General features: G+C 48.7%; 4 protein-coding genes across 4 annotated transcripts; all 4 read right to left on the reverse strand.

The window, feature by feature from the left end:
* Positions 1-1,859: 1,859 nt before the first annotated feature.
* On the reverse strand, positions 1,860-4,157 carry J4E92_010991 (uncharacterized protein; the record flags this gene model as incomplete). Its single annotated transcript, XM_051502324.1, has 1 exon — positions 1,860-4,157. One exon carries the CDS (start codon positions 4,155-4,157, stop codon positions 1,860-1,862), a length of 2,298 nt encoding a protein of 765 aa, XP_051347435.1.
* A 1,751-nt stretch (positions 4,158-5,908) lies between these two features.
* On the reverse strand, positions 5,909-9,415 carry J4E92_010992 (uncharacterized protein; the record flags this gene model as incomplete). Its single annotated transcript, XM_051502325.1, has 3 exons — positions 5,909-6,724; positions 6,775-7,890; positions 7,940-9,415. 3 exons carry the CDS (start codon positions 9,413-9,415, stop codon positions 5,909-5,911), a joined length of 3,408 nt encoding a protein of 1,135 aa, XP_051347436.1.
* Positions 9,416-11,152: 1,737 nt separating this feature from the next.
* J4E92_010993 (uncharacterized protein) lies at positions 11,153-12,407 on the reverse strand (the record flags this gene model as incomplete). The annotated part of the gene is made up of 2 exons (XM_051502326.1): positions 11,153-11,792; positions 11,857-12,407. 2 exons carry the CDS (start codon positions 12,405-12,407, stop codon positions 11,153-11,155), a joined length of 1,191 nt encoding a protein of 396 aa, XP_051347437.1.
* Positions 12,408-13,073: 666 nt separating this feature from the next.
* On the reverse strand, positions 13,074-14,883 carry J4E92_010994 (uncharacterized protein; the record flags this gene model as incomplete). Its single annotated transcript, XM_051502327.1, has 3 exons — positions 13,074-14,000; positions 14,049-14,231; positions 14,278-14,883. 3 exons carry the CDS (start codon positions 14,881-14,883, stop codon positions 13,074-13,076), a joined length of 1,716 nt encoding a protein of 571 aa, XP_051347438.1.
* Between the last annotated feature and the right edge of the window lie 2,091 nt (positions 14,884-16,974).

Here is a 16,974-nt window from a genome sequence, read left to right on the forward strand (position 1 = left end):
CTACTATATTTATACTTTATAGATCTATACTTAGTTCTTATAAAGTTATAGGTTTTTTAATATTAAAAGCTATATTTTATTTTACTAAATAAAGTAGTAGTACTCTTTTAAGTTCTAGTTTTCTTATTATAGTAACTATATTATAGACTTCTATTTAAATTTTTAAATAAGAGATAATATAAGCTTTTTACTATAATATTTTAAAGATACTAACTATATATAGTATTTAGATTAATATTTTTTCTAAGCTTAGAAATATTTCTATTAAAGTAAAGATTCTATACTAAGCATTTTAAATAAAATATAGTTTTAAAAACTATATTTTATAAAAACTATTATAGATATTTTAGAGATATTATTATAACTTTAATATTTAGACTATAGATTACTAAATATTCTATTACTATTAGAAATACTAGTATTCGAAAATACAATCTCTTCTAGTAGTACTAAGAAGATAATTATTATACTAAGTATTAAAAAAAGTAAAGGTATATATTTTAGTAGTAGATATTAATAAAGAAAATAGTTTATTTTTATAAAAGAATCTTAGTATTAGTACTAAGAGTAAATATTATAAGTATATTTTATACTAGATAGTATATAAAGTAGTAGTCTAAATATCTAGCTTTGTATCTAGCTAAGTAGCTAGTATATAAGTAAGTAAAAAACTTTTTTATAAATAGAGATAATAATAAAGTTTATAACGTAAAGTATTTTTCTTTTCTATAATAGCTTTAATTATAATCTTTTACATAATTTATTTCCTTTTTTTTTTTTATATAATAAGTTTTTTAATTTAAGTTCTAGATTCTTATATTCTTACTTAAATTAAAAGTAATTTAGTTCTCTATAGTAATTTTTTATTAAGTTTTTAAACTTTAAAAAGAATAAGAAGTTTTTATTATCTTAAACTATACTTTAGCTTTATTTTTCTATACTTATATATATATATTATTAGTATTAGTATTAGTAATACTATAAGCTAATTATTTAATTAAGATTTAAAGTTATATACTTTTAAATAGCTTAATAGACTTATAGCTTTATTACTTACTTTATAATATATTTAAGATTTTAAAAACTACATATTTACTTAGTTTTACTAAAGCTACTAAATTTATAATACTAATTTTAATATTAGTATATAGTTTACTTATAGTTTAAAATAAAGAAAGTTAATATATATAGTATAATAGAATAATCTTCTAGTAATCTTAAATTATAACTCTAGTTATAGAGCTATATCTACTTAACTTATACTAGATAAAAGTATATATACTAATTAGTAGAGAAAAAGTTACTATAGAACTAGCTATAAAATAGAATTATAGTAAGTATTACTATAATATAAAGAATTAGTATTATAGAAAAAGTTTAGAAAGCTATAGTAGTAAGTTAATATAATATATTATATTAGCTTATAACTATATATATACTAAGAATTCTTAAGATTTTAAGAATTTACTTATAGTAGTATACTAATATAATACTTTATAATAACCTATCTATATACTCTAAATTAAAGTAATATAACTTTAGATAAAAGTAAAATAATTATATATAGTATAAAGTATAATATTATACTATAACTAGTATAGCTTCTAAAATCTATATAATAGTTATATTAAAAAAGAATCTAGTTACTACTTTTCTAGTATTAGCTAGAAAGTAGAGTAGCTTAAAACTAGAATAGATTTACTTTAAATTTTGTTTTAGAAGATTTAGTATAAAGCTCTTTTTTTAACTTTTAGGTACCTTAGAGCAATACTTTTATATTTTAGGTTCTTGTCTTATTTCTCTACTTTGTAACACGAAACCTGTAGTACAAGGTCTAGAATAAGTTGTAGAGGTGCTATCTAAACACTGCTATGTACGCTCTGCATGTGTTTGTACGTCTCGCCTCCGCTGCTAAGCGTCTGCATGCAGAACCAGCAGATGTGTACCTGGCACGAGGTGCATGTCATGTGGTTGCAACCATCCGCTTTCTCGATCGGCACCCCGCACTTTGGGCAGTCTCGTACATCATGATCTTTCTTCCACTTTGTGATCTTTTCGTCATCCTCTAAGCCAGCTTTCATGAGAGCTTTGTTGGCCGCACATGTGTGCCCGTCATGGGGTCCTTGGTGGCAGCTCGTGCAAATGGAGGTGAGGCAGCCGTCGCAGTCAAAGTTTCGAGGTGTTTCAGTGCTTGAGATCCTGTAGAAATGATCGCAGTCGGGTGTAGAGCAGTAGTGGAATTCAGTTGGTCGACTGCGAAGGTATGACGTCAGGGATGTCTGGAGAAGATCATCGTACTCCATTCCAGAAAGAACTTTCTTGACGTCAGAGAGATTCAATGGAGAGTCACAAACAGCGTCCTCCCCGAGACATTTGACCGGGAAAGAGTCGGCAAGTGTGCATTGCGAGACGAGGCAGGAGTTGCAATAGACGTGGCCGCACGACGTCTTGATAGGGTCTTCCGGTGGGGTGAAGCAGACCGGGCAGAATAGCTCGCAGTCGTACTCGCCATTGGAAGGCCCGGCGGTTTGCGTTTCCAATGAAGACGATGTACACGACGCGAGAATCTCCTGTACCTGGACCGCATCTTCCGTGGAGCCTTCGACGATGATTCGCTTTGGGGTGTTGATGATGTCTAGCTTTACATTGTCCTTCCCTAAAGCGGCGACGATTTTTCGAAATCCACCTTTGAGGGCAAATGCCAAAGCCTCGGGATGAAGAATGACAGTGTGAGAATGCTCCCTCAATTCTGCACACCTAGCCACCAGAGCGCTTTCGACTCGTTCGATACCATTGTGATCTCCGTATAGACGAAGAACTGATCGACGTAAATCCTGGTGGATGAAGACCCCATGTGAGCCTCCCAGATCGTTCAGAAAGCTCTTTGACGAAGGTCTGAAGTAGAACGGGTCTGTGATCGGGCCATGTCCGTCGGTGGCGATCTGACCGGCAAGGAGCTTCTCCACGGCCGACTTGGCTTTTGCAACTGGTTCTCTGGACTGCCCAAAGATGCGGACTTGGGCGTATTGTTTGCCCAGAGTTTTGTAGCTCTTGATCTGAACATAATCTGTTCGCCATGTTTGGTCGACTAGAGGGTCAAGCTGTGGTCGAATGGCTGCTAAGATTCGAGAGGATACCGACAATTTGATGGAAACCAGAGGAGTTACCTGCATCTTGTCATTCGAGCTGGGATCGAGACTAGTTTCGTGCATCAGCTTGACCGCATTTCGTGCTGCCTCTGCTTCGCTAAACTTGGCGATGATCTTCGTTCTACTTCCCCCCTTTTGGGGATGAGGAATACACTCTTCGATGAGGGTACCGTGCGATCGAAGTTGTGAGATAACTCTTTCCTCTAGCTGCTTCGCACTGAGATTGTGAGAGTGAGGTCCCCAAGTCACCTTTGTGGGCGGTGGATAAGGAAGGAAGCGTCGAAGTCCCGCTTCATTCGTGTTCAGGTCTAGATTGCCGACTTGCAAGGACCGAACTGGTTGATACGTGACATCAAGCTTCCGGCCCTGAAACTCATTTGAGTCCGGGCGCTCGATGCGTTCGAGCGCCCGTTTCGCTTTCCAGTCCGCGTCATATTCTAGATAAGCCACCTTGGAAGGGTTAAACCATGAACACGTTACGCTGGTGAGCTGGAGCCGATTCATTCCAGATACTGTCTCTCTTGCAATTTGCATTTTGGACACGCGAACTTCGAATTCCCTAAGACGAACCGGAGTGTCCTGAACACACTGGAGAAGCTTGTGGGCGAAGTCTGGATCACGGACTTTGATCACAGCTGTCTTATGGAGCTTCTCAGGGATGTGTCTGAAGCGAACACAATCGTGGGTCACCTGCGGAAAGCCTCTGCTGATCAAGAAGTCGACTAGATCTTGCACAGATGTATGTGGAGACAGATCGGATGTGACCACGGCGGAGTAGTCCGACATCAAAGAGATCTTAGAAACAGATGCACCGTCCGCGAACTCCACGGTGGCCCCTCCGATTGTCCTTGGTATTTCGGTTTCATGACGCTCTTTGAAGGCGGGATTGGCGCGCGCCGAAGTGGGTGTAGTGAGGCTGACGTCCTTGATGGGCGTGTGATCCGACAGCGTCTTCGGCATGACTAGATTCTCTCCAATCTCATGACTGAAGGGACATTGCTCTCCCATATTACAAATGCCCCTCTGAAAGTACCTACACATTATACTCGGCCTAGTGTCCCTTGATGCAGAATGGAAGTCTGTAGATGTGACTGTAGTCGGGTTTGAATGCTCGAAAGTACAGAAGTGTCCCCTTGTACATGTGCCTTGGAGATAGAATTTGCAAGGCATCTTCGCTCTTGGAACGGAACCACCCGACTGCGAGCGGGTAACAGGTTCCGCTTTGCGTTCGGGGGAAGGAGGGGTGGGGACCGCATCGGGATGTTGGAAGCGACACATCGACCCGTTCACGCAGCGCCCAGCGACGAAGAAGTGGCATATCTTGTTCGCCATCGTTGATAAGAGTTGGTAAGGCGGGGTTCGAGTTCGGGCTGCAGCGTCGTTTTGCTCGAAGTTCCAATGGGCTGCTGTGTAACGTCAAGTAGACCAATCGCATATTGCGGCGCCGGACCAACTTCATCATGTGACGTAGTGTCACGCCTTTTAGGCAGCAGCGATACACACCTAGCATGATTACTGTTTGCAGCAGAACAAATATGACGCATCGCTCGCTTGTTTATCGCCCGCATCGGTGTCTCCCGCCAAGTACCTTTCTACTCACTTACACTGTTCCATCTCGCTATCAAGCGACGCTATTAGCGTAGATGATACATTCATTGGCGTATTATCAAATGAGTGTCTGTTTCGCTGCCATGAGCTTGCCCTCCACGCCGCCATGACTACTGGAATCGGGTCTCTGGTAGCGAAGTTTTAGGGAAGAGGATTCCCAGTTGGCCAGCTCGAGTCTGCTCGACGATGACGCGTTCACACATTTGGCATTCGCCCGACCTACCTGCACAAAAGGGATTTCCTGTCGTTTTCTTGATAAAGGCGCAGATGTTGCTGTGCTCAATCCTGATCGCTCGGCATTGCTCGATTGAGTGGTCGCAGCAGATTAGGTCAAGAACGCACGGTTATTACCCGGGACCCAGCCTGAACGAGTCCTGTTCAAAGTAAAGGGCGACGCAAACTTGCACACCTCCGCATTCGGTTCTGGCCAACGAGACATGTTCGATCTGATCGTCTTGCACGTGCGCGAGATGGACGAGAAGGAGTCACTGCTCGAAGCCAGAGTTTATTTAAGCTACACGCCCTTCCACAAAGCTGCCCAGGTGTGCTAGTTTGGAGAAGTCAGTGTGCCCTGAAAACTCTTCGAATGATTGGGGCCAAGATTGAAAAGGTGATTTTGCAGGGTGAGACACCACTGCAGACCCCCGTATGCAATCAAAATGATGGCTTAGTCTTACATCTTCTTCGAAGTGGCGAGAAGCCCTAGGTCAAGACGAAGGCTTGATTGGATATATTAGAGCTGGCTATAGCCTCCTTCCTGAAGTAGTTCATCGAAAACAGAAAAGCAGGAAAGAAACAAGATGTGTATGTGTTAGCCTGCCTAGAGGGCGACAACTACTTCCAAGGGACTAGTTCGGTTTCATTTGCGCAAACCAAGATCAGAGCTGATCTCCAGCGCGTGTTGAGAGCTTTACGTCGTGAAGCGCTAGTGGGCAGCGCCTCCCCTTCCAGAATGCTCGGGTATGCGATGAATGGGGACTGTCACATCTGGTCTCGATCTTGTTCATCTTCCTACAGTCACATTCCAACAACATAGGTATAGCTTTGTCATGAAGTTAAAATCAAAAGCGTCAAATTCTAGGGTATCGTGTCTCATCTAAACTAAGTGTTGTACAAGTGCGCAGTCTAATGCCTCCATGCAATCATTACATTCATTTCCTGTTCTCAGCTACGCTCGCGTCATCACCGACCACGACGATTGCCGGCGCGGCGCCAGCCTCAGCCTCGCTCTCCTCACTCTTCTTCTTCCTGAAGGTGAACAAGGCCTTGATCTTGCTCATACCCGTGCAGCACCATCGGTACACGATGACGACAGGCTTGCCGACAACACGCGCGATGGCAGCGAACCACTCGTCGGGGAAGTACCTGATCAGCACTGCCCAAGGAATGCAGACGAAACCCACAACGATGCTGATAGCCCATTGTGTACCATCGATACCTCCTGGCTTGATCTGGAATGCGCGTCCACCGACAAAGACGATGAGAACCTGGAGACCGATGATCATAACAACGATGCCGATGAAGAACCAGTTCCTGAATACACCCTCAAGAACGTTGAGCTTGTTGTCCAGACGCCTGTTGTTGAAGATGTTGAAGATTTGCATCCAGACGAAAGCGTTGAAGATGACGGTGTCGAGCTCGAGTTGCTTGTTGGGGTCGGAAAGGTCGTAGCCAAGAATGTCGCCGCCAGCGAAGTAAAGGACGAAGATGACAGTGATCTTGTAGATGTTCTGGCCCATGATCTGCTTCCACATAGTTGTTGTGATGAGAGGGCCCTTGCCCTGTGGTGGGCGGTCGAGGATCTTCTCGGTCGGTGGGTCGGTAGCGAGGGCGAGGGCGGCGAAGGTATCCATGATGAGGTTGACCCAAAGAAGCTGTACGGCTCTGAGGGCTGGCTTCATCTCGTCATCGTAGACCGCGGTCACGAATGCGAGAACCACGGCGGTGATGTTGACAGTGATTTGGAACTACGCATGTTAGCTGGCTGGAATGAACTGGAAGATGGTGTATGGCTTACCTGGAGGAACTTCTGGACGGCGTCGTTGACAGCCCTACCCCACATCAACGCGGTGATGATGGAGGCAAAGTTGTCGTCCATGAGAATGATCGAAGAAGCTTCCTTGGCAACCTCAGTGCCAGAGACCATGGAAAAGCCGACGTTGGCTGCTTTCAGTGCTGGAGCATCGTTGGTACCGTCACCGGTCACAGCGACAATCTCGCCAAGGGTCTTGAGACGCTGAACGAGGATGCGCTTGTCTTCAGGCGATGAGCGGGCCAGCACCTGTAGTCGCGGCAGTACCTCATCGAGCTGCTCTTCAGTAAGGCGGCGGAAGTCTGGTCCCTCCATCACCAAACCGCCCTCGGTATAGATTAGGCACTCAGTGGCGATCGCTCGCGCAGTTTGCATGTTGTCACCGGTAACCATCCTGACCGTGACACCAGCCTTCTGTGCCTTGCGAACAGCCTCGGGCACACCAGGGCGAACGGGGTCCTGAATACCAACTAGCCCGAAGAATGTAAGATCGCGCAGCAGGGAGGCGAAGTCGACACTGCCACCCTCAGTAAGCGTAGCGTTGACCGGTGGCCATTGCTCGAAGTCGCGGTACACTAGTCCGATAGTCCTGAGAGATCGGTTTGCGTATGCGTTGATCGCCTCGGTCAGTATCTGGCGGTGCTCTTGCGACAGCGGCTCTGTCTCAAGTGACTCGAAGTGCGCAAATGCAGAAGAAAAGCTGAGGAGGATCTCAGATGCACCCTTGACGACGAGGCGGTAGTGTCCGTTCGGGAGCTTTACAACGGCACCCATGCACTTCTTGGCCGAGTCGAAGGGGAACATGTGTACCACCTGCTCGCCGTCACGGGTCTCTGACAGCGAGACGAGTCCGAGATGTTCCTTGGCGAGCTCAAGTAGCGCAGTCTCAGTCTTAGATCCGACGAAGACAGACTTGCCGTCCTCTTGGCCTTCGAAAGCTGTAGAGTTGATTGCGATGGATTGGATGAGAAGCTGCTTCGCAGCAGCCGAGACCTTAGATGCCCATGCCGAAATGGTTTGGTCCTTCTCCGAGGCGGCGTCCGCGTGAACGAAGCTGGTGGTGCCGAAAGTGCCGGCAACGACCGTCATTCGGTTGGTTGTCTGTGAAGTATTAGCATATGTTCATGTCCAATCGAGAAATAGTACTTACCAAAGTACCGGTCTTGTCTGAGCAAATGGCTGTAGCATTGCCCATAGTCTCACACGCGCGCAAGATCCTGACAAGGTTGTTCTCCTTCAGCATCTTGGTTGTCGCGAAAGCCAATGCCAACGTGACCGCTAGTGGAAGACCTTCTGGGACTGCTACCACGATAATGGTTACAGCAACGATAAGGATATCCATGAACGCTGAACCTTTCTGAGATGCAGATCGGGTATCACCAGACAGTCCACCAACAAAACGGAAGAGAAGGACAAAGAAGAGGAGACCAGCAGCTGCAGTTCCGAGGTAAGCGATAGCCATGGCAAGCTTAGCAAGCTTCGCCTGTAGCGGTGTCTCTTCGATCTCGACGCGGACAGACATCATGATACGGCCAAAGCTGCTGTTCTCTCCGACAGATGTCGCCATGAAGGTACCAACGCCCTCGAGAACCTTTGCGCCGGAGATGACGAAGGGGTCAAGGCCCTTGGTGGAATGACCAGACTCAAGCGCTTTCATGACGGCGGCACCTGGTGTCTTGCGCATGGCGTCCGATTCTCCCGTAGCAGAAGACTCATCGCACTTGACGTCGGAGCCATCCACAAAGATTCCGTCGACTGGAATGACATCGCCAGGCTCCAGGTGTATGATATCGCCGGCTAGGACGTCGTAGATGCTGATCATAGCGGTTTTTCCTGATCGTGTGACTTTGATGTCGCGTTGTTCCTTCTTCGCATTGAGCTTTGCGAATGCCGCTTCCTTCTGCCAGTCATTCACGGCGGTGACGAGTACAACGATGACGATAGCTACAACGATTGCGCAACCCTCGACCCAGTCGACAGGTGTGGGAGATCCCGGTGGATGTTCCGCACCGAACGTTTCGTAGAGTCCAAGTGCTAGCGAGATGGCCGCTGCAACAGTAAGAACAATGAGTACAGTGTCATTGTACGCGTTCCAGACAAGTCTCCATAGAGGGGTGACCTTCTTCGGTGGTAGTACGTTTCGTCCGTGTATGCGTATGCGATCCTCGAAGGGCTTTCCGTCACTTGGCGGTCGACTTGATTCTTTCTCCTTTGTAGGTGTCTGTGGATTTGTTGCTTCGTCGAAGGAAATGTGTCTCGCAACTGTCGATTCGTCGGCACTCAGACCGGAGTGAGTGTCGGATTGTAGTCCGGCTGCGATACCGTGGATTCCTCCCAATGCTTGATATACAGGAAGCGATTTGGGGTTCAACAGTTTGCTGAGCTGTGATGGTGTGAAGGCGAAGGGGTTGTTCGTGTCGGCTTTAGCTTCAGCGCGCAACTCATTTTGCAACGCTGCATCGTAGTCTCCTACTACCGTCGATGCACCACTTGTGGACGCATTGCTTGGTGATATTGGTGTCCGGAAGGGGTCTGATGTTTGTGATGTGACCGTGTCTGCCTGACTCAGTGCACGCTGTCGGGTGTTGATTTGGAGTGTCGGAGGGGCAAGTTTGCCGGACTCCATATTTGAAGTATGAAAGTGATGATGCAAATGGAATGCTGGAAAGATGCAGTTGATGATCGTACTTCAAAGAAATAGAAACTATGTGATAACAGTATAAGAGCTGGATTGTAACAAGGCGGAGGATGGAAGCCTCTCAAGCTGCCATATACTCTTTCAAGGTTGAAGCGGGCTGTGTAAGTGTGGGCCACCCCCAAGACTGCCAGGCGCTTGGTGCGCGATATTGGTCTACCTGATGTGATACGTACTCCGCCAGAGCCTCGCTTGGCACCTAGTAGCCTCCTGAGGAACGATGATTCCGCGGCGTTTTTTTGCCTTCGCGGCCCAGGTGACATCTACACATCGAACACTTGGTAGAATCACCGAGAACTCAGCCCTCCGCCTACGTCGCATCGATGGTTGAGCTGTAGACTTGTCGCCAAGGAGGCGAGATTTGATGCTTTTGGCCACTAACGGCGTTCATAGCGAGATGAGCGGCTGTCAAGAAGTCCGGTGGTCTTGGAAGGGGGCAGTGCAAACCCCATCCGAGCGCAATGAAGCGCGGAGGCCCTCAGCGTCCGCTTCCATCGCATCGCTATGGACGACTGCACAAAGACTGTTGAAACAGAAACAAGGTGAGAAGAAGGAACAAGCGATAGCCTGAAGTCACGATTGAGTGTCGCTTCGATGTCCAACGTGCAGATCAGGGCGAGGCTAGCAGGGCTTAACCTGCGCCACGGTAGCGCCACTGAGGCTTTGCTCGTGGCTTAGCCATCTTTGGTTTAGCTTACTCGACTCTCAGCTGCTCCAGCCTACCTATATAACATCTCTGCCTGGGGCTGTCATCAGGAGTTCAGGTATTCAGCCTTCTGCTCGTGTCGCTTCGAGGTAACAGGAACGTAGACGTATAGGACCTTGTCGATAGCCCTTGTAGAGACTCGCCACCCATGGGCACCTTGGACAAGACCGACCCCCGAAAGCATGATCGATTAGGCTGATAGAACTCTGCATCGCACATCGCCGTCTGAATCTCTTGAACATGCTTTGGAAGGTCTCATCCGTGGGCATATGCCCGATGAAACTTCCATGTCTCCGTCGAGACATGCTTTGCCGCCTCAGGCTAACTTGACATGACGTCCAATCACAATTGACCAACTGCGCTCATCAGATTCTGCCTTGTCTTGGAAAGCGCCTGTTCGGTCTTATGTCGTGCGCACCTCGTCACACCCTCCGCTCAGTAATCTCAGCGGGGCAAGAATGACAGCGACGATGAGAAGCGTGTTCTGGGCGTGCGCATCAGGGTGTCCGTCATCGAAGCTAGAAGAGCATTATGGCTGAACCTGTGGCGCAGTCGCTGTGGCGCATTATCTTCGAACACGGGGCTGCCGAGGTTCGACTCATTGAGATCCGGCGACTGCTTTTCGCGACGAAATTGTTAATCTAGATGGTCGGAGGCGAAGTAGAAAGGAGACGCAAGGATACACCCGAGGAGGTTGGGACATGTCATCAAAGGAGAGAGAGATGATGTCATACGTGGGTGCACAGACTATTTGCCGCTTGCGACCTGGCAGCTGGAAGCTTGTCCTCGCACATGCCTGATTTCAAGTTTGATTGCGGAAGCCTGGACGGCTATGCTTCGTACTGCGCCCATCTCGACTTGTCAAGGCTGCAACATCAACAAAAGACCTTCAGATTATACGACAAAGAATTTCGGTTTCCGACCACCCGGATCTCAAAGCACTGTCTCGGCAAATATCCGTTTCACGCCTCCAGTAATCCCTTATGAAGAATGAACTCAGGATCCACCGCAGGGGCCTTGATATACGGCATGTCTCTCGCCTGCTCCAGATGCACGCTTCCATATCGTAGTAGCCCTGCCAACGTTCCAGGTGCAGCGTCTATACCCTCATTATCCGGAAGGTCCAGCAACGTGCCAATATGAATCGTTTCGCCCAGCCCTTTGCCATGTGTGATCTTCTGCATCACACTCTGCGTCAACATCCCCCACGTGGCCTTCTTCGCCTTCTCGTATACCGCGTCGGACTCGTCAGCATCCACGCTCATGGCCAAAAGCTTGAGAAAGTCTGCGCTAATATCGAAGCCAAGAGTGTTCTCAGCAGGAAAGTCTTCAGATAGCGCATGCCACAGCAAGACCTTCTCAGCCCAGTAGGTGACGCCATCGAAACCGCCGTTGGGTTCTTGCAGCCACGTCAAGCGTATCCAGGCGAGGCACTGCCCAATGTATCCGATGAGAGTCTGCTCGTCGACTTTCCACTCCCATTTAAATCCGGAGTCTTGAAGATCCTTGCTATTCATCTGCTTGATGAAGCTGATGAGAGGCGACTGCACTACGCCAGTAAAGTCGGTACGTCCCTTCCAGAGCTCCAGGAAGATCAGGTGCCTGTTTCACAGTCAGTCTGGTGAATCATGGCTGAGTGGGTATAACGCGCCAGTTCTTGATGAACTCGTCGCCTTTTCGAGAGGCGACGACATGGTTCGCCATGAACTGCCCATACACCAGTGGCGCAGCGACTGTAAATGGGCTGTCGTCGTCTCCAAGCTGGTCCCAGCAGACTTTGTCGAGGTTGCGGAACACGATGCATCCGACGTCCATCCAGACGCCACCATACGTGTACAGTGCTGCGCCACGCAGGAAGTCGGCGCTATGAGGACCTACGTACGGCCCCGTCATCGTACCCTTCACGAAGGTCTCCGGAAGAAGGTCGATCGACATCCAAGTCAACGCGTGATTTGGCGAGTTTGGCACCGTGTCGAGCACGCGAATCGTCCACTCAGGGCCGTGAAGTCGCACCCAGTTGATGATGTTGCGCTGTGTCCATGTTGGCATCTGCTGTACGCCGGCATGCCAGAACGTCCAAATGTTCTTCTCGGACGTGATGGGTGCATGCTTCGTCAAGGCGTCCAGAATCTCGGCATCGGTGCGGCTGTCTTTCGACTCCACATATTTCAGCTGTGACTGGTACTCTTCTGGGATCTGGTACGTGGATTCCGCCATAATGCACGTGGAAAGAGGGTCGATGATGCACGTGATGATGCAGTCACCTAGGTATCCAATACAGCCAAAGGACACTGTACACTTCGTTACGCGACTAGTGGGAGCTAAGGCACGCTTTTATATGGCTCTGAGGGTAGCGATCGGTCAAATGAGCTGCACAGCTCATCCATGCGTTGTGTTTCATTCACGGATTTAACCGCAAACACAGCATGATAGGAAGCAGGGTAAAGTGCAAACATGCATCTATCTCGGGCGCAACGTCGCTCCAAAGCCTGACGAATCTGCCAATAGGTTCACAGAAGGGACTTTGGTCCGAGATAAGCGCCAAGAGTAATGTCGTGTAACGGGTTCGACGTTGGTCGTTCGCCATGATCGTCAGCTCGTCATACTCCTTCTGTGTATGACTGCGTTTCAGTAATCTTCACTCTGCAGCCTTCCTGGCCAGACAAGGGGTCATTGTCAGGGTATGTAGGTACTATGGCTGTTGATAAGTCGTGATTTCTGGACATCAGCGGCTTCCTGACCTACGTGCGACAAGGTACGAGTAAAGTCACACCACTTATGCGACGGCTACTGCCAATCGTAGGAGTCTTCTCAATGTACCTACCATGATAATATACACACAACAGCTTTATCGTACATCTCAACCTTCCACCGTTTCCAACCCTACTCCCTCAACCTCAAGTGATATGTTTCCAACTGCTCCTCCGTCATACGATTCGGACTCTTCACCAGCTGATCCTCTCCCCTCCCACTCTTCGGGAAGGCAATAACATCCCTTACACTATCTCTGTTGCACATAACAGCCATCAACCGATCCCATCCCAGTGCGATACCCGCATGAGGCGGACAGCCACTCCTCAACACATCAAGCAGATGTCTGAAGTCCTCTACACGTTCAGGCTTCATTTTGAGAATGTCTTTGAAGATAAACTCCTGCATCGCGGCGGAGTGAATACGGCGACTGCCACCGCCAAGCTCGACGCCGTTGACAACGATGTCGTAGTGTGCTGCTACCGCATATGAAGGCGAAGTGAGTAGCAAGTCGACGTCTTCGGGTGTCTTCGGAGCAGTGAAAGGGTGGTGCGTTGATGAGAAGCCAGCTGAGCCACCTTGGCCCGGTTCACTGTCGCTCGACGGGGTAAACAACGGGAAGTCTGTGATCCAGACGAACTTGGTACTCTTAGGTGCTTCAATCAGTCCCTTTGCTATGGCTGCTTTGTGGAGAGCAAGACGCAAGTTTCCTAGCATGGTTGAGCCGCCAGAGAAGGGCGCATTGGGTCGGGCCTGGAGGACAAGAAGGTCGCCGTTTTCCACCGCCAGCGCTTCAGGGCCCTCCATCACGTATTGGTAGCCCAGTGGTCCGAGGCCTTGCATGGGCTGAGAAAGGTCACCGATGAAGATACCCGGTTGACCGTCAGGGTTGTCGAGGAAGACCTTTCCGTCCGGGCTGTCAAGGAAGTCGGCGACGAACTTGCGGGTCGTTTTAGGGTCATCGGATATGCGTATCTTGAGTGCATCGACGACTGGATCTTGAAGAGAACTGATCTTGCCGATCAAATCGGCTGTCAGGTGTTCCGTAATGGTGTGAATCTGTATTCATTAGCTTGAAGAGACAGCTAAATAGTGTCAGCGACGCACCTTTGCCTTGAATCTTAGGTCTGGTTTATCAGAGCCATATGCAGCCATTGCTTCCTGATAGGTCATTCGCGCAAACTTCTTTTCCTTCTTTATTCCCAGGACTTTATACCACAAATCTCTCAATAGAGTTTCTGTCTCGTGCATGACGTCTTCCTCGTTAGCGAAAGACATCTCCATATCAAGCTGTTCCAATTAGCGGAGTCTTCATCAGAGACACGATAGTGCTGACCTGGGTGAATTCTGGCTGCCTGTCGGCCCTCAGATCCTCATCTCGGAAACACCTAGCAAATTGGTAGTATTTCGTGATGCCCGATGCCATGAGTATCTGCTTGTATTGCTGTGGGCTTTGTGGCAGCGCGTATGCCAATCCCTTCTGCCGTGTCGGCACGAGAAACTCTCTTGCGCCTTCAGGAGTCGATTTGAACAGTATAGGCGTTTCGATCTCCTTCCAGTTGTAATGGTTCAAGTGCAGTCTTGCTCTAGCCATGGCTTTCGACCGTTGGAAGAGATCGTCGCGCAATTTCGAGTCTGTGCGAAGCTGTAGATGCCTTTGGTCTGGGCCAAATACAGTGTCATCTTTTATGATGATATCATCCGATATGTTGTTCAATGGCTGGACGTGCTCCACAGCGATCTCCCGGGTACCGAGCAGGTTCATACCCGCGAATGTGTCGGTCTTGGCCCCTTTGCGCTCAACTAGCTTTCCTCGGACTATGACGGGAGTCCACTCTTTCAACAACCGCAGGGTTTTATGGGCGTCCGGTCCATCCGCTTCATTGTCTAGAGGTTTAGAGACGAGTTGGACACATACTCCTTGGTTCTTGTGGCGAAGCATCGTGAAAGAGAGTTTGCTGCTAACATCTCGCCGTGCGCTGATATAACCGGAGACCTCAACTTCCGTGCCTGGAGGACTATGAGTGACATTACTCCATTCATCATTTAGATCCTTCCATGAGGATGGTCGAACTACGACTTGGTGAGCAAATGCATTTGATATGTCGATGAAGTCATACTAGTAGCCTTGAAATCGTTAAGAGTTCTTTGCAGATTTTCATCCTGATTGCGTGTCTGCGAAGTCGCGAAGCCTCGCGTTGCGTGCCTCAGACATAGGCCTGCACGACTCGGCGTGGTCCCGTGATGGGGTGTTCGACAAAACCGCGAAATCTCGGCGTAGGAGCTGCGCAAGCCGTTGTCCCGTTTCAGCACACTTCGTGAAACACGTGCAAGACTCATAGTGTATTGCAGCGAGCGATCGAGCTCTCGTAGGTATCAGGGTGATTGCGATGTCTCCAACGAGCGCGCAGCCAAATCTCGAAAACACGCCAAGCCCCACCCGCCACTAGCCCCACAAAGGTTAGCGTCCGCCCAGACCATGCTGCAGAAGCTTCAAAAGGTTTCCGGCGCCCACACCCAGTTCCTCTCGCTATCCCTCCAGTTTATAACACGTAAGTCGCCCTGCTGTCGCGAATCCTCTTGCGCCAATACTAACAAACCCGCCAGATGATGAAAGCCTAGCGTGTATCAGCTGAGCAGCTCTCCTCATCCGCTTTTGAACTCTTCCTTTCGGGGGCTTAAGTGGTTCATTGGTAGATTTGGATGTGGTTGCATGACTTCCGCGTCCGGCACACACACCTTGTTACATAACGGACGCTTTGACGGCATCTCTGATTCAATAAACTGGTCGGTGTCCTACACGTACCGCGCACCCCGCACGCGACGCAACGACGACGGCCTCAGCGATCGAGGCGCGCAACGGCGCAATCGCATACTTAGTGGAAAGGGCTGTATATACTAAAGTGGATAGCAATACAATCAAGTTTTCCATGTTGCGCATGACATGTGAGTACCGGATACCGTGATGTGGGAAGTGAGGATGAGCTCTTGAGGACCTGCGCCCAGCGCGAGGTACTCGACGACATCATCGCCGCAATTACTGCGAGTGGAGAAGTAGACCATCTTCTATCAACTCTCCTCAGTCGGCGAAAGAGTAACGCTTTGTCAATTACCCCTCCACCAATACTCCATGGGAAGAGGGGCGTAAAACACTTGCGACATACCCGTGCAATTGTGATTCCGGTGGAAGCCATCTGTAGAGGGGCCTTGCGCGTCGGCGTACCTTTGGACCGTGCTATGTCTGCTTCTTGACTGTTCGGAGGTCGATCGGCCGCTCGTACCTGATCACTCCATCCACCTTTGCACGGACTAGACCATGTCTCCGGTCAAGAAGACATCAAGGGCATTCGCGTTCTATGTAGTGGCGTAGCGAAGCTTGTTGGAACTCATGTTTCGGATCCGAAAGGATTTGTTCGTTGGTCGGCGCAGTGCGAATGAGGTAATAGTCGAAAGCCGTCGATTGTTGGCTTCGGATCCGAGTCACCTTCGCGGTGGTATTCCCTTGGCCATAACTTCGGATCCGAGACAACGCAAGCATATAGACGGGGATGCAGTGCAAAGGAGGCAATCTGTTGAAAGCTGTCGATTGCTGATTTCGGATCCGAGTCACCCTTACGCCTGTCATCCCTTGGCCATAACTTCGGATCCGAGACAGCGCAAGCGTATACACCTTTATGCAGTCCAAAGAGAGTAATGTGTCGCAAGCTGTCAATTGCTGCATTCGGATCCGAGCCAAAGCAAGCTTATAGATAGTCGTCTGCGCACTCCGAATGAGGCAGTTTGTCGAAACCCGTTGAATTCGGCTTTCGGATCCGAGTCAAAGCAAGTCTAAGGGTAGGCGTCCACTCGAGGCAATGTATCGAGAGCCGTCGATGGTTGGTTTCGGATCCGAGCCAAAGCAAGCACTTTCGGATCCGGGCTAAGACAAGGTTAAAGATAGACGGCTACGCAGTCTACATGAGGCAGTTTGTCAGGAACTGTTGAATGCTGCTTTCGGATCCGAGCCAAAGTAAGCTCAAAGATGGGCGTCCAC

The sequence above is a fragment of the Alternaria infectoria genome (genome assembly GCF_024043175.1).
Source record: "Alternaria infectoria strain BMP 0036 chromosome Unknown scaffold_50, whole genome shotgun sequence".
NCBI lineage: Eukaryota > Fungi > Ascomycota > Dothideomycetes > Pleosporales > Pleosporaceae > Alternaria > Alternaria infectoria.